Source organism: Salminus brasiliensis, chromosome 8, assembly GCF_030463535.1.
Source record: "Salminus brasiliensis chromosome 8, fSalBra1.hap2, whole genome shotgun sequence".
NCBI lineage: Eukaryota > Metazoa > Chordata > Actinopteri > Characiformes > Bryconidae > Salminus > Salminus brasiliensis.
This window is the reverse complement of record NC_132885.1, coordinates 37013901-37038130: the sequence shown is the minus strand read 5'-3', so window position 1 is coordinate 37038130 and position 24230 is coordinate 37013901. Positions and strand designations below refer to the sequence as shown.

Genomic DNA, 24230 nt, shown 5'->3' with positions numbered 1-24230 from the left:
TGTTAAAAACATTTGGGACTTGTAGTGTAGCATGTAGAACTGGGCTTAATTCTAAAAGTTACCTGGAGTCAATGCCCAAAGGAGTAAAGTCCAGCTTATGTTTGGTCTGAAATATTAGTGTCTTTGTGCGGATCTCCAGAATAGCTGGTGGCTGGACAGGAGTGGCAACAGCAAAAAGGGCAAGCTGTGGCTGGACTAGTGAACCATCCTCTGCCTTCTGATTCTGCCCAAGAAGGAACTTTAGCCTTCCCTGGAAGTTCAGTTTCTGGAAAAGACATTGAAATCCTTGACTATACAGTGTTTTACAGCAAAATATATTAATAAAATTAGATGTTTCGTTGCTACACATTTTATGCCACTACTATTCATGAGCGTAGACCTTGAGACTGATGCCTCACTGGCGTTGTGGCAATTTCCACATATGTAATTATTATGACCTTTATATATATATATATGCCAGGTTGAGGCAGTGTGTTAGAGCAGGGAAATCAGCAAACTGTGCTGAACTCCGACCCTCAGTCCCCCACCCTAGTGTACACAATGTATAAGCCTTACACCTCTTTTACATACTGATCTACAGTATTTTAGTATAGGCCATGTGAACATGTATGCCCTAACTCCAGGCAAATATATCCAACCCGTCTGCTATTGCACTGGGAGAATGACCACTAGGGGGCCTGCAGGGGGCCTTCTGATTCACACTATAAATTATAAACACATGGACTAAACACACTGTATTCTAATCTGACAAAATACATCATGAACAACTATAACATACTGTATGTCTTGCCATACTCTACAGTACCCACTACAATATAGACTATTTATCCACATTAACTAGGAAAGATCCACTCCAAAAAAGGTACCAGAAATCCTGATGAGTTGTCCAGAAGGCATCGAAAGCGACACACAAAACTTCTTTCGAGAAAGGAGGAGTTTTCTGGTGGGATGTGCTGTGGGTCATAGGTCACAATATTTCTTGTGATGTCACTGCTGCTCTCCATACCTTGTGGGTAAAGTAACACATAAAAATGTTAACTTTAAAAATGGTAACTACCTGATAACTACCCTCACAACAGTAACCACCTAAAACCTTCCCTGAAAATGGTAACTGCCTAAAATGAATGGTCACTATCTGATAACTGCCCTGGATATGGTCACTAACTACCCTAAAAACTATCCTGAGAATGTTTACTAACCAATATTCGACAGTAAGTGCACAATAACTACCCTAAAAGAGAAACTACATAAAACCAATCCTAAAAACAGTAACTGTTTAAAACTACTTTAAAATCATGGTAACTACTTGATAACTACCCTGAAAACAGTAACTATCCGATACGTAGTAGCTGAAAACATTAGTGCTTTATTTTAAGTGTGCTGTTAAATTGTGAAAGTGCTCTCACCATTGCTCTCCTTGTCCCCGTCCAGCAATTTTGGGTTGAGAGCAAAATGAAGCTGCCTGCGGAACATGGCTCTGTCATCAATATGGATGAACTCAAAGACACTCTGGTGGACCATGTCAGACTGCAAAGGAAGAGGAGAAGATCAGACAATCATCAGACATACAATTGACCTTTAGAGCACAGGTTCTATATCACATCCAAAATGTCCATTATGCAACAGGCAGTAATCTGCTGAAAAGTGTGAATCTTTAGGGATTTAAAAATTACTTAAAAGTTACATTAAAGTTGATTACTTGATTTGAAAATCACAGTAATGTGCAACGGGTTTGCACACCTAGAAAAAAAATTACATTTCAACAAGTTTAAGTTTCTATGCATGCAAGGGTTGGTTTCAGCTTTAGCATTACCAAAGCACTCCTGGCAGAAGGCTAGTATTTCGAGGCACTATCCAATACCTAGTTTATCTAATCAGTCCTAACCAGAAGTAAAGCAGATAAGAGGTCTGGAACCTAACCTGTATTCTTCTTCCTCTGACTGACACACACTAAATGTCCAAATGTTTGTGGACACCCCTTCTAATGAATGCATTCAGCAGCTTAAAGTTGCACCCATTGATGACATCTTGTTTAGTACCTGTAGAGAAGTACTGCCAATAGAATAACACTCTCTGAAGCACACAGCAAATAAGTAAACCTATTGGCACCATGGAACCATGGAGGTTGCTACTGTGTTGCTATGGTTTAGCTGTTGGTTGCTATGGTGCTGCTATGGTATAGGTGTTGGTTGCTAGGGTGTTGCTATTGTACAGTTGTGTGGTAAAATGCAAGGTTCCAAAAGCTTAGCAATTCAACTGTCTAGTAGACCTGTGTCCACAAAGTTTTGCCCAAAGGCTCATACATTGTGTCTGGCTAACAGAACTGTGTCCACAAACTTTTGGCCAAAATGTGAGAATGTGCACGTTCTCTCAGCTGGTGTGTGGGAGAGTGACATAATCAGTATGACCTTTCTGCACATTCCACCATTCATTCCTACGGGGGAAAAGTTGTGCGGAAACTGTTCGATTTATCAGTTCATAAAGCATAAATCATAAAACTACGCAAGTTAGCTCTACAAATTTGCCAAATTTGGTTTTTGTAGCTCGTAAAATGTGACCAGTAGAGAAGTCAGAATGATTTGATTAATTGATAATGCCAGCTGTAATCGATTTAACATTTTTGCTTTCACTTTGTCTGTTGCCACACGGTAACCAATAGCATCAAAAGTCTTATTGGCTTAGAACATCTACAAGGAACTGTAGCTTATGTGCAACAGGCTGAAAACAATGCTTTCAAAATTCAGATACTATGTCTTTAAGGGAACTGGTCTTTCAAGTCCAGAAACAGATGGAGATATCACACTGCAGGAAGTTTCACTGGCACTCTTAATAGCAGTCATTGCAACATGCTGTTTAAAGTCACCTTAAAGAAACATGCAGTGTTTGCAGGAGTTTGAGGAGTGTTTGAACTGTTTGAGGCTTTCACTGTTCCTTGGAAGGCAGAGATCCTTGCCAAGAGCCTGAGTAACACTGCAAGCAAATACTGGCAAAAAGAAGATCTTTTGATGTTGGAAAATATGAGGGATTATAGCACGCAGAAAGAACTTCATTCCGATAGGCAAACATAACCTGACCACCTAATTTGGAAGGTGCGCATCAAGGGCAAACAACATTTTTCACTAATTATGAAAAGGAGGGTTTTTTTAGGTCCTTTAGAAGATCTTAAGTTACAGGGAATTTTTTGGAAACTCTAGAAGTCATAAATCAAAATCAGCGTGTACACCTGACACATTGGGTTTCTATCTGATTCCCTCATTGTTTTAGTTTCTGTTTTATTTTTTTTGGAGTTTGGTCTAGGAGTATAATAAAATGAGCAACAGGAATGAGGTCACTCTGTGGAGGAATGATAGGAGCTAGGAAGGTTCCTCACTCATACTTGGAAGGTTCCTCACTCACTGGGCAGTGCCGGGCTATTGATAACAGGGTTGTGGGTTCGATTCCTGGGCTCGGCAAGCTGCCACTGTTGGGCCCTTGAGCAAGGCCCTTTACCCCCTCTGCTCCCTGGGCGCTGGATTTGGCTGCCCACCGCTCTGGGTGAGTGTGTGTACTCACTGCCCCTAGTTCACTAGTGTGTGTGTGTGTTCACTACCACAGATGGGTTAAATGCGGAGGACACATTTTGCTGTACAGTGTACAATGACAAATACGTGCACCTTTACCGTTAATGCAGCAGGTGGCCATCCAGCCATCGAAAACCCATAATTGTTTTGTATGTTATCGTTATTTGTTAGACGTTATACGTCTAAAAAAAAAAAAAAAGACTTATATCCTGGCCATTTAATGATCATTTATTTGAAACAGAAATCACAGTGTTTTAATAATGACCTTAAAAGAAGCATTAAGTTCATATCTAAACAATGTATTACCGCACCCAACAATTTTGTCATTACCGCAACAGCCTAGAATTTTTAAAAGGTGCTGAGAATGAGATGGGGTGGAGAAGGGGGGTGATAAATCATGCAGGAACAGGTAGGCTACAGGCTTGTTACTATGAAGTGTATCTATATGGCAGATGTTTCTCATATAATGGCCAATGAGTGTGGGGAACATATGTAGGTGGGCTGTCAAAATAAACCTTTAATTAACTCTTATGAAACATGGTCAGCAACTCGAACCATTTCAGTGCTACTCACCTGATGGAAGCCAAGGTAGTCCTGAATGGTGGGTGATGCGTAGAAGACGTATCCCTCTGCAGTTACCACCATTACAAACCCATTCAGAGCCTACCAAGATAAACCAAGCAGTTATACAGTGGCACTTCACTTACAGCAAAATATTATAGAACTTTCAAAAATTATATCCGGTACCACAATATTTTGTAAGGTAAAGGCTGATGCTTTTGGAATGATTGGGCCTGGTGGGGCTCAGCAAAAATGACTCAATGGAAAATGTACTTTCCTTATTAATAAATCTTTTTTATAAAAAAATGTACTTGCTGAATGTGTGGCAATCCAGTTTTGATATTGACAACAAATTTCCAGCTTTTGCACAGCATTTGCTATGTGTTTTGACCTTGACAGAATAAGGCACATAAGCTACCTGCTACATTGTACAAGTGAAGATCCCCCGCCCCCCATTTCTTCAGAGACAAAAAAACTAAGCATGTCAGACTTCCCAACAGTGGCAGATCAGAACAGGTTTACTACAGGGGTGCGTGACATATCACATTGGTCTGGTATTGGAATTAGGGCCAATAATCACAACCAATAACTTCCCGTATCTGCTTGCACGCACACTGATGCACGTACAGTCACGCTCTGATGCTGTGTGGATGTTTTTCAGGTTTCGGCAAAGAACAACACTGAACAAAACTGCAGGAGTTTACAACTAATGTTCAGCCAAAGGTACAGGTTACGAGGGGTTAACCAACTAAAAACTTAGTACTTATCTAATTCACCATTTAGATGAAACCCTTTTCAGTATTCTATGTCAGTGTGCAAAAGTCCATCGGCACAGATTTAAATAATAATGTAGTCTGGTATTGGATGATGTTCTTACTGAAGGCCAGAAGGGCTTACTTTTACTACAATTACAACAACTTCATTTTACTGAAATAAAGGTTGTACTCCTCTGTAATGCTTAAGCAGCTGTACATAGTCTCAATTTCTACATTTTGTATACTGTATGTTTATGTATTGGCTATCAAAGTCAGCCCAGAATTTCCATATCTGTTCAGGCTTAATAGTACAACCCTGCCAGCGTGTAATAGTCTTTAATGATGGGCATTTGACACACTGGTTTGAGTACAGTAGATGGTACAGTAGAGCCAAGCGGAGTAGGAAAGATTACCTTGCTTTGTTTGCTGTTGCTGAGTGTGACCACGTTTTTACAAATGGGGCCAGAACAAACTGTCTCCGTTGTCATAACTTCCTTGTTTTTAAGTAATGACCTGGCTAACCCTAATGCACCTACATAAACTCTGTCTAGCGACGGTTATGCAACACAGATTTACGGCTGTCTGTGAGACTGTGAAACTCCTTGTTAGTCAGTGTCTGTAAACTAATCCATTGCTTATATATATATATATATATATATATATCCCAGCAATTGGTGCTAGTGGTCTAACAAATTGTGAAATGAAGAAATGGAGATAACCTGAGTGTATCTGAAGTGGCTGAAGTATAAAGCCATCTGTCTGGAAGGTCCAGCCACTGGTTAATCAGTATTAATGGCTACAAATACACCATGAAGTCAGGATGGATACAAAAGAATTCCAAGTCACTGAACATCCCCTGGAGTTGCAACAGAGAATTATGGCTGTCTGTGAGACTGTGAAACTCACTGACAGTCAGTCTGTGAACTAATCCATTGCTTAGCACTTTTGGTCTTTACATAGTTTCGAAGTGTCATGATGAAGGGACCAATAGAAATGCTCTAAAATGACTTGAAATTATTTTGTCTTTCACTTAAAGTTAAGAATTCTCCAATTGGAAATACAAGAGCTCATACAAGGTCTATTCACTGCTCTTAGGTGATCTCCATTTCACTAATTAGGAGACTAATAGCAGAGACAACCTGGACCTCTGCTGAATTAGGCCAGTCACTTTAAATTCTTGTTCCTTTTTACTGCATATATGTTTCCCTGCATCTGTTCCATCTAATTGCTGAGAGGCATGCTTGTAAATAATGTGACTAGGCCTCATTTTTAGTAAAAAAGCTGGTCATTCACCTGAAGGAGGAGGTCGCTCTCAGAGAAGTTGATGGCGTCTAGTTCCTCGCTTCCTAGGCCATTTTCTGTGGGGAACTCTAAATTGTTTTTCTTCATGGCAGCTGTAAAAAAAGAGAGATAAAGAACAGAAATAAGCTCCTAATCAGCAGGAAAACATGGAAGCTCAGCTGATTTCCTTAAGCCAGCGGTCCAAATGGACCTCTCGACCCTTATGTGTTACGAGTTGAGTTGGAGCACAATTCTGGGCCATCTAGGGGTTGTTTGGATCAGTTTGAGAACAACTGCCTGGAGAATGTTTGGAAAGCAAAGTATTCTTGAGCTCAAGGTGGAATTAGGGATGTAGAATGACATCGGAATAATATCAGCTGGAAGCTTGCAGTGGGTAGGTGGAGATGGACATATGGCAACTATTTAACAGCAGAAGTGGAAACTTTCACCCCAATTTACCTCGGCCTAATTCCATCAACTAGTTAGGACTACCCCATCATACAGTGAAGGCTAGTATGTGCTTTCTCTGAGACATGTGAAGCTAGCCAAACACAACCTTTAGACCCGACACAATAAAACGTCATTGGTCGCTGACTAGTAATGCACTGAGTGAAGGGGGGAAGGGTGGTTCTCTTTTAGACTTCCAGGTATGGTTGGCTGTGGCATCACCAGGTCTCAAACTTGTGATCTGTTGTCAACATTTTCAAATGTAAAAGATTTGATTAATAAGTTAATTCCTGAAGCTCCTAAAGACTAAAGAAGACAACACTTGTGCATGTAAAAATACAAATAAATAAATAAAAATAATATCACCTATAAGGTAACATATGCATCTCCATGAAAAGTATAAATCAGTTATTGTAACATTTAAAAGCGAAGCAAGCAAAGAGGTTAAGCCGTGCAATACAATAATTATTAGCAGTCTAGAAACCCTGGTAAATAGTGCATTTCGTGTGGTGCATCCGGAATATACTCTGTCTGACAATACATGAAGCAGAAAACGGAAAAGAACAGAGATGTGTGATTAGGTGTTGTTTTCCTGATGACTGATGCGAGATTTAGTTCAATTCATTCATCACAGAAGAAAGGAGACGATTCTGGTCTATAGCTTTCCTGCGATGTGCCTGCATGCACAACTAGGAATTTGGCCAATTTATGAACAATGTGTCAGTTCTTTCCAAAGAACACTTCTCCAAAAGGGATATGAACTTTGATGACCACCCTGAGACAGATGTTTGAACGTTCACCTAGCTGTACGTGATTAAGCGTGGAGCACACTACCTCCGTCCAAAAGCTGTCAGTGGAGTTCAAGGTTCTCTGATCACTGTTTTATCAGGGATCTTTCCTACTCCAAAGACTAACCCTGATGCTTCTGTAAAGCAAGACATCAACATACACAAAGCTTTGGGGCCTTGAGTTCCAGGACAATGCACTAGGGCTAAACAATATACAGTTGTGGTTAGAGGTTTACATACATTCATCCTACCATACCATACCATACCATACCTTCCGAGAGCACTTGGGCGAATAGCAGAGTGGTCACCTTATTGACTTGTGTTTAGTAATGTCTAAAGCTTAGAGGTATCTTTTGTATTATTAGTCTATTCTAACTAGCGAAGGTTTTCTTGGGTAAATAGAAAAGCACTTTTGTAAGTCGCTCTGGATAAGAGCGTCTGCTAAATGCCGTAAATGTAATACCATACCATACCATTCATTTAAGTATACTTAGTACTTAGTACACTAAGTTCTTTAGACTTTTTTGACTAAAGTGGTCCACTTTTTAGTTCATAAAAGTAAGTGTACTTTAGGTAAAAGAGTAGTAAACGTAAGTACACATCAAGTTTATATCTTCATTTTATTTTGTACTGCAACTTTACCGTGAGCTATACAGTAAGTGAACTCACTGGTACAAGTTATGTATCTATATCCCACCTGTTAGTTTACGAAAGTATACTTCAGGTTTTTAGAGTAGTAAGCAGAGTAAACACCTAGTTTACATCCATAAAATATGCATTTTTGGGAGGTGTGAGGAAACCCTTGTGGATATGGGGAGAACACATTAAACACCTCACAGGTGACTGGAGTGGGGACTGAACCCACAAGCCTAGGCTTCAGGAGAGGGTGTGAAGTTTTAAAGACTTTACCAGTGGACTACACATTAAAAAAACCCTCAGGATTAAGAAACAAATCTGTTTTCTTTATAAATCAATATATTTTTTTAAAGATGTATTGTATTGGAAGCCAGACTAGAAGAGCATAACATTCAAGTTCAAACACCACACCACGAAACACCACAAATACACACTGATATATACATTTGTGCCATGCAGCCTTTCTGAAATCTGTCCCACCCCAAACCACAAGTATTCAAAAAAATCGATGAATATGGCAAGAATACTTTACTTGGAAGTAAAGTATACATAAGTATACAAGTATAAGCTAAGTATAGGCCAAATATTCTGTAAACTTGTCAGTATAAGCTGGGTATACTGAAGTGTCATTTTGGTTAGTATATCTCTGATAAATACATAAAAAAGTAACCAGAAAACACACTCACTTGTTTTGGAAGGTGGAATTAATGGCTTTGTAAGAGATATCACACTATACCATACCATACCATGCTGTGCTTAGCTCAAGCTTACTGGCGTCGAACTATGGTGAGTGCAAATGACACATCCTCAAGACTTTTCTTTGGAAGGGTGAAACCATGGAAGTTTACATATAACTTTTTAAGGAAATGAAATAAAAATGTGTTCACTTACTGTGATCGACTGCTTATTTAATGCAGTAGAATGCTGTAAACACTGTACTGGCTGTCAAAAAAGCCTACTTCTTAACCTTGCTCATAAAACAGCCCACAAAACCCCATGCCCATTTTGGCCTCACTGGAGACTATGCTCTGTAAATCTTGTGGCTTTTGTTTCACCTCAAAGGGAGCCGTGCGTCGCACCGAGACAGAAAGGGCAGGTTGAGACTTGCAGGAGACTGAAAGACAGGGATAGGGAAAAATCTTGAGTTGGATTTAAGGAACTAGCTGACTGCTGCTGAAGACGTGTTGTTAGAGGATCTGGCTTGTTAATCAGCGTGACCATTCTCACGCAGATGTGCTTTTTTTTTTTTTTTTTTTTTTTTCTTTTCATTTCTCGGCGAGAGTGATGACACAATAGCAACAAGATGCAGTAAAATTCAGTAGTGAAGAAAGAATGAAGAAAAACAGCATGCAAATCACCACAGGGGAACAAAGGTTAAGTAAGTCTAAAGCAAAAAAAAAAAGAAAAGGAAAGCAAACGAATACAAACAACGCTACCAAGGACCTGATTGAAAAAAAAATGCATGTCTGTGGTTCAGCTTTCGAGGTAAATTTACAGCCGGTTACTGTGTGTGTGCGTCTGTGTGTATGTGTGTGTGTGTGTGTGTGTTTGGACAGTAAACGAGACAATGGAGAACTAATGGGCTGCAGCCAAACAGTTGCGTGACTAGAGTAGACGACCGGACCAGGGAGAGGCCGCATCCTGGGGTTTTCCTGCGGCAGCTGTTCTGATAAGGAAGCATTCTTGTCAGCATTGCTTATAGAGGCCCCGGGGACCCTAGCAGGAGAAGTTTGTGTGCGAGTGTGTGTGTATGTGTGTGTGTGTGTGGTTAATGGCAAGAGAACAGTGTTTAATACAATCAACACTCATCACTGCAGCCCACTGCACTGTTTTTCCCACCGTATACTGTGTGGTCTTACACACAGATGGTGTAAAGAACCCATTTCAAAAGCTCAGGAAAAAAAAACCCAACAACAATATGCAATTCCCCTGCCTATGCTTTCCTAGGTTTGGCTCAGTAGTGGTTTTCACACCCTTCTGGTAAGTTGGGTGAGTACTTGCAATAGCTTTGCCTTAGGGAGCAGTACCAACCCCTTCCCAAAACCGTTCATTCACCATCCAGCTGCCACACAATCTGAAGCGGCCCAACTGCCTTTAATTTAATTTAATTTAAAATCAGAGCTGGATGATTCTTGAAATGGGAATCACTTGTGACACAAAAAAACTGAGCTTACTCAGGAGTCTTGTGAATACTTACTGCACTTTTGCATAGCAAAGCTTGCAACACCTCTAGTAGCAACTCAGAGATCATATAACAAGCTATTATAAACAAAATCATCTAGTACTATCTAATTATATAAATATTTTGTCATTATTAAAATTGCAATATTCTGCAAATATTATGCAAATTCTATTTGTTAATGCAAAACCAAACGGAAGCCAACTGCTTGTCTTGTGCGGTGACCTTCAAATCAGCTGTAGACTACAGAGCCTTACATAAGGATGCACACATGTCTGTGGTTGTGTGTGTGTTTAAACTAGATAAAGGATGGTAAGGATGATAGGGCTGTTACAGTGGCAAATTGCATGATGCTGGGTTGCTAAACCACCAGTAAAAGTGTGTAGGTGGATGTGTGTTAGTGCAGTGTGTATGCAAAGCAGGACCAAAAAAAAAGGCTTAGGCTACAGGTCATTGATCTACTGAATGGTGTTTGTAACTGAACATCAACAGCACAAATATGGCTAATATAAGCAGCTTATATATATATATATATATATATATATATATATATATATATATATATATATATATATATATATATAATTAAAATATATATACATTGTTCTTAGTAAGACTTTCACTAGTGGGTTGGGTGTATGTACATTTTGGGGGTGTAAACATAACGAGTCTGTTGTGTAACAGTTTTGGGGGTTTTTGGAATTGGAGTGTTTGAGGTTTATGGTTTGTCAATTCCATGTACTGAACCCTTATTGCCTATTATTTAAGTCTGTTTTTATTATTCAATTATTCTTATAATATATACAAATTCTGAGATTTAGCAACAGGGCTAATGTGATACAGTTCTCTTAAGGTAGTGATCAGAATCCAATCTGTCTGTGCTCAAATGCCAAAGTTTGACTGCATTATAAAATAACAAATTAGCCAATAGCCACGTTTCACGCCTGAGAGTTACACTGGCAGGACGACGAGTGTTCCACTTTCACAGCTGATAACACGGAGATGTTATGAATGCAATCACAATGCAGCTTTCCAAAACACAGTCTCGTTCCTCCCCCTTCTCATGCCCAGCTGTATTCACTGGGCATGTGAAAGTCAATAGGAAAACATGTGAGGGACAATACACAGGGCACCGCTGGGTCAATACGCTTGAAGGTGACACAGAACTCAAAAAAGTCTACTGTACAACTGTGAACATTCACTAGAAGACATAATGTGATAATTGCTTTAAAAAACTGCATATCTCTGGAATACGCCCCACATGTCAATGAACGGTATGCATCCTTTTTTTTCTCATAATTTAAGAAGAGCTAAATTACTTGGAATTGAATCCAGTCCAGTAAAGGACACACTGGTCAGTATAGCAGTCTGACACCATGTGTTTATGCAGGAAAGTACAACAGAAGCTAAATACAGTAACTGCACAATTAGTAATTGAATGATAGGAAACTCATTTATAATGATCTTTTAACACTATTAAAAACATGGAAATCCTCCTCTCTGCACCATCAAAGGAAATCCTGACTACTTCTCTTGCGAACAGATATGAGACTAGTCAGGCTTCTGCCCTTGGACCATGAGAGAGGAAGTCGGTGCAAGCTACGCCTTATTGCATGGAATCCTAAACACAGAGGGTAGAATCTCAGTAGATCTATTCATCTTAGGCCTCATTCGAAAGTGCTTTTACTTTTATCCTTAGTATGGCTGATTGTTAAGTAACCACAATGAGTTATTAAGTAGAGTCAATGGCTTTAGAGTTTATGTGGTCTGTGGAAATTTGATACAGAGGTAGGCCAGCAGATTTAGGTAACATTCACATCACCTTCAGAATAGGGTAAAAACATGAACTCAGTGATTTTGAGCACTGGCATAACTGCAGGTATGTATTTCTAGAATGTTAAAGTTTACTCAGAACTGTGCAATAAATAAAACACATCCAGTGAACTTCAGGTCAACAGAGAACGGCCAGACAAGTAGATAGATAGACAGATAACCACAACACATTCAATCTAATGGCAGATGGTCAACAACATCATAAGACCACCTCAGGTTCCACTTCTCACAGGCACAAGAACAGAAAGCTGAGGCTGCAGTGGCTCTGCACAGGCCCACCAAAACTGGACAGCTGAAGACTGGAGAAACATAGCCTGGTCTGATGAATCTGGACTTCTGCTGAGGCTCACAGACGGTAACAGCATGAATGCATGAACTAAACCTGCTTTGTCTAAACAGTCCAGTGGCTGGTAGAGGTGGTGCAATAATGTGGGACATGTTTTCCTGGCACACTTTGGGCCGATTAATACCAGTCATCACTTGAATGCCACAGGCTGTTTGAGTATTGTTGTGGTATTTTTTTTGTTAGCTGCAAGATATTTATGCTATATGTTTATGCTAATATCAGGCCAACCCTAAAGACAGGGTTTTGTCTGTGCTTTAGTCAATTTTACAGATCTACAATACTCTGTTTGTATTTAATTCTGGATTAAGTCTAGTTTTTAATTCTATAATATAACTTTTCCATTGTTTCGCTCCTGTAGAGATTTCCTCCCATAATCCATAGTTTGTGATGGTAATCTGTAAATGTCTGACCCTTTTTGTGGCTTCCCACGACAAGTGCCACTTAAAGCAAACAATTGCTGAGTTATTCTCTAATCTTTCTCAAGAAGAGGTGGCCTAGTGGTTGGGCAAATCATAATCTGTGGTATTTTATGACTACATCTGTGCTAATCTTTAAAGATCGCTGCTTAACTTCTTCAGCTCATGGCGTGTACCCACTAGCATGCCTTTAGTGCTGTCTTGCCCAGAATCCAATACACAAGAAGCTTTTAGAATTTTTAATAACTAGAGATTATGGACATTTTGCAAGAGTTTCTAAATCATTCCAGAGATCAATGAACCTTCCAAGTAAGTGCATGTTTTAGACGATGCTGTGCCATTCCTTTGTGCAATTTCTGTGAACCTAGCATCATGAGTTCATTTGTTGATTGTCAGAATTATCGCGCCATTTACATTTACATTTACGGCATTTAGCAGACGCTCTTATCCAGAGCGACTTACAAAGTGCTTTGCTATTTACCCAAGAAAAACCTCAGCTAGTTAGAATAGACTAATAATTCAAAGAAACCTCTAAGCTTAGACATTACTAAACACAAGACAATAAGGTGACCATAGAACTATTTGTCTAAGTACTCTCTGAAGAGGTGGGTCTTCAGTTTGCGTTTGAAGACAGCGAGCGACTCGGCCGTTCGGACACCCAGGGGCAGCTCGTTCCACCACTTTGGTGCCAGGACAGAAAAAAGCCTGGACGCTTGTCTTCCGTGGATTTTGAGGGATGGTGGGTCGAGCCGAGCCGTACTTGAAGCTCGAAGGGCTCTTGGTGCAGACCGGCTTTTGACCATTGCCATCAGATACGGAGGGGCTGGTCCGTTCTTGGCTGTTCATCTGCTCTCCACCAGTCTCCACCAGTTCATCAGGCCAGGTACAGTCAGTAGATTGGGCTTTGTTAGTTTTATCTAAATGTCTCCTGGTAGAGCTTCGAGTGCAAATTTAACCCTGCGTTGTAAGTCAGGTGGCGTATTCTGACTTTCTCCAGGACGGTTAGAAATAACAAGCTAAAGAGCATAATTTACCTGCACTGGGCTTGAATCCAAACATGCCCTGATTCTGCCTGGTTATCTGGAGTCACTGTAGGCATGAGTCTCCGTTGAGGATTCTACTTGTTGGATCCTTATCATTTTCCAAGATATTAATCTAAGGCCCGAGAAAGGAGCCAGTGTGCCGGCGTTGGAATGTTTTAAAACAAAGATGAAATAGCCCAGTGTCTGTCTAAATTTAGGCGCCAAGATCTGATAGGTCAGTGGTTTGCATGCCAGTAGGAGGCTGTTTTGATAAACAAACATTTACTATAAATTAAAGTCTTTCTTTGGCCTTGGCTGAACACTGTGACTCGGTAAAATTTGAGTAAATTGTGTGGGCTCGAAAAAAGATAACAAACAACAACACACCACATAGAAGGCATTTTACACACCTCCTAAAGTTATAAGTTATACTGCCAAAAGATAAAGTACTAGGGATATCATGACGACTTGATTCACATCAGTTTTACAAATTACTTGATAAAAATATAGAGTATATACAGTCTATCAAAGTTATCAGCCTTGTCAGCCTTTCAAAGCCTTGTTCAGCAGTCTGATGGGCACTTTTTTTGCTTTTAAATAAATGTAGTGTGATGTTAATGTGTATATGAAGATTTTGTTTAACCGGATATAGACTGAAAAGCTTGGCAGTCAGCTAAAAGGCTTCCAATATTATTCAGTTACACTTACTGACACAGTTACTGAAGGTTTCACTGTACAACTGCAACACACAGTAATGTACACTAGAATGGGGCACTACAATAAAAATAGTGCTATCTTGCCCAGAATCCAAAAAACAAGAAGCGCTTAGATTTTTTTATGCTGGTGAAGTGGCAGAAACACAACAGCGACTTCAGGAGAATTCGGTGTTGTTGATACTGGAAAGCAGCTCATCACCTGCAGATTTTGCTTCCTTTGGAAATACAAGTTGCTACAGGAACCAGGCCTTGTGAGCGCAGCTTTTCCTGTGTCCGCAGACAAGGAGCTCGAACCAAGCAACATCTTGGGAGCTAAAAACTAACGCTATGCAGCGCTAGCTATTACCATCTCTTCTTTTTTTTTTCTATCATCCACTCACTCAGAAACACACTGGATGACCTCGGCTGAACCAAACTAGAGCTAATCACACAACAGAGGGAATAGCACCATGTTATTTTTTAACTGCACATCACAATGAGAGGACACAACGAGAGGGCAGCAGTACTATCCAGTAAGAATGACAGTGACGGTGTTTTTGTTACAGTGTTAGAACTGTGCTATAATAAATATGTGGGATCTGTGAGCCATCATAGTGTCGTAAACCAACCAATCAGAGCAGAGCTCCTTCTTCAAAGAAATTTTAAAGTGTTTCATTCTTAGGCAAAACAAAAAACTGGGTTGTAAATAGGCTTGTGAAGCCACATCTGATCATTTTTCGCCCCCAGACAAGGTCACATACTTATTATTAATAAATCAGGTAACTTAAAATTCTCAATAAATGCATTCTTTGGCATCTTTAAAAACAACGGGCTTAAATAGCATTAAATATCAAACGGTAGGTGAAAGTAGTCTTGGTCTTGAGACTGAGACCGTCTTGGTCTTGAGACTGGTCTCTAGACTGCAAATTATTAGTCTTGGTATTGTCACAGTCTCAACAGTTTTTTGAGAATTTTTTTTCCTGGTACAAAGTTTGGCCTGCATTGGCCTGCTCTGTCCTGACTTAGTGTCTACTCTAACAGTAGTACTCAGGCCAGGGCTGCATGAAAAAAAAACGACATTGTAAGTAAAATGAATGATACTGGGCAGGTATCATCCACCTTGGTATAAATGTATTGAAAAATGAGCTCACTGTGAATTTTCCTTCTGCATCAAGCAGCAAACAACTTGTAACATTTAATTAAAATTGCCTTACATGGCACTGCAAGAAAGGTTGGCATTGTGATGTGACTATTGTACATGCCCACATTGACGACGATGCTCAAACGATATATTGTGCAGCCCTAACTCAAGTTACTTACAAACTGAATATTTCTGCAGTTAACCGTGAATATACCTGCCACACAATTACGTAAAAGTGCTCAAAGTTAATAAACTAAACAAAATGTATTGATACATATACCTACACATACCCTGACTTTTCATATTTTAAATATGCTCCGACCAAGACGGACAAATATTTCTGTGCATTTGCTGCCACAGTTTTTTTTATAAGCGTACTTTTTACATTTGTTTGTAAAATATTTGGAATCACTGAAAGGCTTTAGCAGAGTGTGCTGCTTATACATTTTAAGCCTATTTCAGCTGCTTTCTCAATAAATTGTCAAAATATTGGTAGATAGGTGGTGAAACATGATGAAGACAGCTAAATACTTTTAGGTTTGCTTTTCCTGGGTCACGTCCCAAAGCCGTCTGCTGTTTCTGAAGAAAGACCCTGGAGGATTTTCCAGATTTAGGTCAAAAAAGAAAAGCAAACTCTGAAGTTCAAATATTCACAGAGTTTCAAACATCTGTCCCAACTCATTCCCAACAGTAGGTGCCAAACTACTTGTCGTCAGCGTCCCCCAATGAACGAGCCAAGGGTGCGTTTTCCCCAAGATCCACTTTGCGTGCTAAGTATTTCCTTCTCACACTGAAGGATGGAAACATTTGTTTTGGACTGTCACTGTGTCATTGTGAAACCAAATTAAATGAAAAGTTTCAAGAGGACGTCTTTGAGCAGAATCCAAGCGCAGCTCTAAATGCATCTTGTGCGGAGCTTCTTTTTTCATTGTCAAGTTTCTAAGCACCTTGGAAACCCAACACATTTGAACTCAGTGAGAGGAAAAGAAAGACAATGAGCCCGACCACAATGAATGGCAGAGACGTATAAATAATAGGACCTGTAAGCACAATGTGTCAATCTGATACCATGTAGTTTACAGAAAGTTTGCCGAGCACTGTTGAGCACTGTTTATTGAAATGCCTGAATCTAAACAACACAATTGTATTGCTTCCTGATCGATCTGGATTTGAAGTCTGCATGACGCCTTAGGATGACATACATCGATCAGCCACAACAACAAAACCATGTAAAGTAAATAACATTGACTAAATGGAACCTGTTAATGGGTGGAATCAAGATATTATGTAGCAAGTGATCAGCCAGCCCTTAAAGTTGATGTATTGGAAGCAGGACAAATGGGCAAGCCATAAGGATCTGAGACACTGACACAAATTGTGATGGCTAGATGTCTAGGTCAGAGCATGCATTTATTAAGTGGTCAGTACCTACCAAAAGTTCTCAAAAAAGGATAAATGGTGAACTGGTAGCATGATCATGGGCACTCAAGGCTCACTGATATGATCCAGGACTTAGGATCTTAGGATATACTGCTACTAGCACCTCGCTAGCAGATACCCCAGGAAGTAAAAGCTAGCCTGTCTAGTTAGATCCCAAAGAAGAGCTACTGAAGCTCAAAATGCTCAAGAAGTTAATTCTGGTTATGTCTTGTAGAGTCCTTGTTGTGGTAGTAGGGGGACAGAATTTATTAGACAGCATTTTAATGTAATGGCTGATTGGTGTTACCATGTCACCATGTTGTGTCATTTTGAAGCATTTTGGAAAACACAATATATTAGCATTAAAAAAGCAATGGGAAATGTTGGGAAACATGTGAAGAAGAAAAATCCAACCACAACTGAAGGTGAGTGGACAGCAGTGAAGAATGTGTGGGAATTTGTTTAGACTGTTTGAAAAAGTTTTTCTCATTAGATTTCCAATAGACCCAAGATGCTTCACATTGCTTTGGTGCATTTTACAACCCTATTAATCAGAATGAATACAGCAAGTGCGTGGGTTTTACTGGCCAGCATTTATGGCCCACTGTGATTAAGAAGCACCGTGCTATTGCTCACGCACAGCACATCTGAAGAAGCCGCCATGGGCCTCTAAGACAAGCAAGGGCCTCAGGCTTCTCTGCCATCACCGCTTGTCTGCTAAGTCTCCTATCCCGTTCAGCAGATGTTTTGAATGTCACGAGTCACCCATTTGCTGAACGAATAAAGCTGTGCATGTCAGACTCATGAATTACCTGGTGTGTAAGCAGAAGAATTGGGTGAGAGGGCATTCTAAGTGTCAGGAACACAGGGAGGAGCCGACACCTCAGGAATGTCACCATCTCAGGTGCCGACACCCAGCCATTGAAAAAAACTGTCTAGCTCTTACATAAATCATTTGAATGTATGTGTGTTTGCTGGGAAAAACAGCCAGCCAGATTGCAGTATGTCATTCCCCTTCCACCCATTCTTAAAAGCTTGGGACATTATTGCTAAGCTAATCATGTCACAATATCACTCTATGAACAAAGGTTAAACAAAAATAGACATAGTGAGGGGGCAAAAGGTCCATGAGTGTGCAGTTAAGACTTGCAGCTAGCCAAGAGCAGGGAGACTTGCCTGTCTTTTTTGAGCTTCTAATGACTGAATGAAGTGAAACAACTGACTCACAGGTCTCTTGTATGACTAATAGCTTTAAAGCAAGATAAATGACACAGATGAAGAGTCACCTCTAGCTTTACAGTCTTTGTTATTGCAATAAGCCATGTGTTTCTCCTCTGTTTGTTCTTGTTCTCTGGTTCTGTGAAACAGTGGACAGTTCATCAGACATCTACTGTTCTTATCTGTCTGTAGTACGCTACTAACATAGTTACCTTCACCACTACAATGATACAGCTTTGGATGATTCCCAACGCTGGACTAGGTACCAGTACAATTCTTCACAATGTGAACTTCGGTGAATCAAATTCCCCACATGCCTGCAATTCCTGGGCTCTTCGTCAAGGCGCCTCCACTATATACCTGTAGCTCTCTCCTATCAGTAGAGTCTTGTGACAGAGCGACAACATCTTTAGATTCACCCCCAGACGACTAATGTGGGAGCAAAGCATTTGAGATAACAGAAGAAAAGATGTAGGAGAAAATGGGTTTAAACAGACTAAGGTCAAAGGAATGGCTCTAAAGCCCTAGCTTCTTAGCATGGCTGTTAAATGTCATTGTGATATTGGCCTTGATAGTCAGGGATAGTCACAAGTAACTGAATAGGTCAAATCAGAATGTTTGTAAGCATACAGGCGCTTGGTACTTCCAGGTGGATAGCTCTCATTTGGTCAGCTGGTGAGGAGATTATCAGATATAGCGATAAATTTAAACATTAAGTTCCCTGCTAGACCCATTAGGGGGCTCTAGTACTTTCATGAGTACACATGTCCTATCTGTAGGCTGTAAAAGATGCCCATCCATACAATTTATGCCCTTACGTGTATGCCTATGGATACCACCGAAACATTGGCGAAAATGGTCAAATCTGCTTGTACGTTTGATTCTACCAAACGCTACAGAATCTTGTACATAGCAACAATTAATCAGTGTAGCTTTGAGAAGCAGGGGACATTTGATTTGCATCTAAAACAGCCAATCCCAGCACATTGTTTTCGCACTAAGTTCAGGTGTAGGGATGTGTTAAATGGCGCTACAGGCGCTAAACTGATTTACAATGACTTATGTCTGTTAGGTGTTGCCGTAATGCTGTTTCATTCTGACTGAATGACCTGTAGAGACAGGGCTTTCAAGCTAACCGTGGTACTGACATGTATAAACCCCCCCCCCAACACCACACCAAGTATCACTGGTGTGCTGACAACAGTCCACCACCCAAACAATATGTGGTCAAAAGCAGTACGGCTGCCAGAGAGTGACCAATGATAGGCAGGGCAAAGGGGGGTTGGCAAATTGTGCATGACATCAGATTGGCTACAGTGTGTAATTCTACACCTACACAGTGTATACAGGAGGTGAAGCTCATAAATTGCCAAACTGAATACCTACATAGTGTATCTAGGCGGGAGGTGGTGCTCATGAAGTGGCCAATGAGTGGACAAACATGGTAGGTGTTTTCAGTGAAGTGGATGCTGAGTGTATAAACAGTAGGTTGCAGACTTATGAATGACCACAATATTAGCACTGCCTCCCAAACAGCTACATCAGCCAAATTAACCATCCTTATCTAGTGACAATCCTAATGTACACTAATTGTGAAACCAATAGTTTTGTAACTGACCATTGAAGAAGCTCTTAGCTTTCAGGTAGCCCACACTCAGGCGCAAGACGGAGAGTTTGTCCAGTCGAGAGCATACATCCTCAGTGAAGGGCAGCATGTTGGTCAGCCGTTCCAGTTCCCCATTCAGGCGATCCCGGTGCCTCTTTGATGGGTTTGACTTGGTGGCATCAATCGCTGGTTTTCTGAGAAAAGTGAAAGAAAATAGGTTTAATAAATGCATGGGTGGAAGCATTTTTCAGAATGATAAATCTGCTGGCAGGACTTGCTATGTATTCCTTCTAGACCTGCTGACTTGCCCCATCATTTGTCGAAGTAATGGCTATCATACATCATACCACTGACATAAAATGGGAATGTTTAATGTAACATACACCAGGATACGCAGTAACAGATTCTTCATAAGCAGAAAATGACTCGGCTGTATCTACATGCATGTACACTGTGTACATAAGCATAGATTCAGCTCTTTAGCAGCCTGTTTTCGGCTGGTTGGACTTGTACAATACTGCCTGTATTGTGTTTTCTAACTAACCGTTTGAACAGAAAACTGCATGATATTCTGCTCAACACACCCCCAACGCCAGAGCATCTAAACACAGTAAACACAGTACCGTTAAAACAGTCTCTGAACACTGTAGTATAATAACGATAGTGGACATCTGGAAGTGCTGCTTTGCTTTGGATTGTTTTTTTTGGTATACGGGATAGAACTGAGGCGAGTTACGGTTTCCTATATTGACATCTGGCTTTGGCTGTACTCCACGACTGTAAATGTTGTGGCCACTGAAGGGTAACGGATCAACTTCCAAGGCAGCCAATTTCTCTGTTTTTGGCCTGTATACACTTCCAAATGGCCCACACAACTTTGTGAAGATGGGCCTCTATGATTGTGACAAAACAAATCAAAGATGGCACAGCTTGTTCACAGGCTCTGCCTCTGTCTAGATTGTTTTTATTTTGTTTTATGTGAAACATAACAGTCCAAAGCCTGGTATCTTTTTATGTTTGGGCAACAGATCATTTGCTGCATGGTTTATTTTTCTTGCCCAACAGTCTACCTTTTTCAACCTTGTCCAGCTTCACATCGGTCAGGAGACTAATTACTGCTTTAAAGATCATAGAGCATATAAACAAGCATGGCTGCCACAGTCTGAGATAGTATAGGGTAATGGATTTTTGTTGTTCACTGGGCTTAATTAAATAGGAATTCCATCAATTTTTTCTAGACGTCTGCATAATTTAGGTATTAGCTTGTAAAAGGTTAGAGTGGTCTGATGTGAAGGGGTCCACTGAAGAGAAACTTATCAACTCGTATTTGTTAACCAGTGTCATAATTTCTAAAATGCAAATACATCCATGCATGTTTTCCCTGCTGAAAAAAAAACACTTCAGCTCTAGCGGGTTAAGCTGGGTGACCAGTTTAGCTCTTGACCAGTATAAGATGTATTTTTGATTGGGTTTGGTCAACCAGCATGACCAAGGTGGTTCGCCAGTATGACCAGCATGACTAAGCTGGACCGACAGTATGACCTGCATGACAAAGGCAGATGATCACTATGACCAAACTGGTCAACCAACATGTCCAAGGTGGTTGGCCAGCATGACCAGTGTACAACCAGCATAACCAAGCTGGTTCACCAGCATGACTAAGGTGATTCACCATCATGACCAAGATGGTTGACCAGAAAGTTGGTCATGCTGATGGACCAGCTCAACAATCAAACTCTAATGAAAAAATACTTCATGCTGGTTAACTGCTAAGGTGGTCAACCAGCATAACCAAGGTGGTTGGTCGTGTTGGTTGACCAGCTTGGTCATATGCTGGGTATGCATATGTATGCTTGGTTGTATGCTGGGTATGCATATGTATGTTTTCGTCAGGATGACCAGCTCTTCAACAACCTTGACCATCAGGGACCAGCTTAGACCATCTGAAACCAGCTACCAGTGAGCTGGATTTTTTAGCAGGGTTTTGTGTAAAGTTGGTGATGGTACAATTGTGGTAAATCTAAAAAGAGGTGTGTATATATACAAACCTCCGCTGAGAATTAAGTTAAAAAGATACATACAAACAAAGGTATATAACAAACGTATGATAAATCTATTTTGTTATTTTTTTATTCATAACAATTTAGTGTTGTAACTTTCTATGATTTTAGCAGCATTTTAGAGACATTATACCTTTTATTATACCACTACTGTGACTTTCATATCAAAACCCTCTGACTGGCCTTGCCTATGAATTACTCATATTTATAAACATGCTGTTATAATATATATATATATATATATATATATATATATATATATTTTTTTTTTTTTTTTTTTTTTTTTTCTTCAATTTAGTGTTGTAACTTTCTATGATTTTAGCAGCATTTTAGAGACATTATACCTTTTGTTATACCATCACTGTGACTTATCAAAACCCTCTGACTGGCCTTGCCTATGAATTACTCATATTTATAAACATGTTGTTGAATTATGCAGAAAATTGTATATATATAAAGATATATAACAACCAAAGATATATAACAAACATATGATAAATCTATTTATTATTTTTTTTATTCATAACCATTTAGTGTTGTAACTTTCTATTCATTTTAGAGACATTATACCTTTTGTTATACCACTACTGTGACTTTCATATCAAAACCCTCTGACTGGCCTTGCCTATGAATTACTCATATTTATAAACATGCTGTTATAATATTTATATATAACTCAGGGCTTTTCCTCTTCACTACAGATCATTTTTAAATCATAAAAATCTACAATATTACATTATTATAATAACTTATAACAATACAAGACTTTACATAACATAAGGACTATAATAAGCAAATGCACAACACAGACCACTACCTGTCCCTATAATAACTACAATAAATATTCACATATGATTTATCCTGCTGAAAACTCAATATTCTCTTATACTGTAAGCTGAAGCTGACAAAGACCTTCTAAGCAACTTCTGGGAGCTGTAACTACCCAGAAGAGCCCGACTGCTCCGTCGTTCTGCAGCCCTGTTTACCTCGGGGCTCAACTTTCTTTGAGGACAACTTTTCATAACAACAAGGGTCTGGCCAAAAATATGCTAAATGAGAGACAGCAGCGCGTTAGTCCTCCAAAAGCAAAAAAAAAAAAAAAAAAGAGTGGAGGAAAAGGAGGGGCGTCCTCTTTATATCAGATTACCACGCGAGCACCCCTCCCTCTGGAGAGCATCGCGTGAGAGCAGAGCAGCTCCCTCCAAACTGGACTGAGATACAGTGTTCAAAGAGAGAGAGGGGGGGGGGGGGAGAGAGACACTAAGGAATACTAAGAACGAGAGAGTGAGAGAAAGCAGACAACAAGTAAATAATATATGTAAATAATAATAATAATAAATATTAATAATAATAATAATAAATATTAATAATAATAATAATTATTATTATTATTATTATACACACAGTGATCAGTTCTGCTGGTAACGTTCAAACTATTATTGACCCTAAATGAGGGTCTTAATGGGGTCGTGACGTTTCAGACCCGCTGAACTGAGTAAGAGAGCCCCCCAGGGGGGCTCTCTTACTCAGTTCAGCGAGTCTGAAACGTCACGACACGGTGAAGCCCCTAATTTAGGCTCAATTAATTAATTATTGTATTAATAAGGTATTATAATTATTAATTAATAATTTCTATTATTAATAAACAGCCTACAAACCAACACCTACTGCCCAGGGGGGCTCTCTTACTCAGTTCAGCGGGTCTGAAACGTCACGACACGGTGAAGCCCCTAATTTAGGCTCAATTAATTAATGATTGTATTAATAATGTATTATAATTATTAATTAATAATTTCTATTATTAAGAAACAGCCTACAAACCAACACCTACTGTTTCTGGACGGGCTTCTTTCGCTTCTTCCCGGCGTATCTGTCCGTGTCCAACATGTTTATCGTCCTGAGAGCGAGTGTGTGTGTGTGTGAATATATATATATATATATATGTGTGTGTGTGTGTGTGTGTGATCGCTGGTCTCAGCGGATCTCCTCCAGTCCGGGCTCCTTTATCGCTGTAGTGGCTCAAACATAAGTCCAGGTGATTTCCAGCGCCTTTTGGTCGAGTTTAGATGAAAACTGAGAAAGTTTGACAGACTCTTCCTCCTCCTCCTCCTCTTCCTCCTCTTCCTCCTCCTCCTCGGACACACAGGGTTCACTAGAAAAGTCGAAATATGGCCAAAAACTACCAAAACCACCCAAAACAAGCCAGCCCAGTCCTCTCAGGGAGGACTCAGGTCGGACAGGCTGTTCAGCAGGTAGCAGCTGATCCC

At 40.0% G+C, this 24230-nt stretch overlaps 1 protein-coding gene across 1 annotated transcript in view; it reads right to left on the bottom strand.

Annotated features, from left to right (window-relative positions):
* ahr2 (aryl hydrocarbon receptor 2) overlaps positions 1-24230 on the bottom strand; it is a 31890-nt gene extending 7660 nt beyond the window's left edge. Inside the window, exons 1-7 of the mRNA XM_072686508.1 lie at positions 23795-24230; positions 19916-20097; positions 6170-6270; positions 4134-4223; positions 1407-1527; positions 867-1006; positions 63-265 (exon numbers count right to left, since the gene is read on the bottom strand). Coding sequence (XP_072542609.1) covers positions 63-265; positions 867-1006; positions 1407-1527; positions 4134-4223; positions 6170-6270; positions 19916-20097; positions 23795-23850 — 893 coding nt within the window. The 5' untranslated portion in view covers positions 23851-24230. The remainder of the gene's footprint in view (positions 1-62; positions 266-866; positions 1007-1406; positions 1528-4133; positions 4224-6169; positions 6271-19915; positions 20098-23794) is intronic.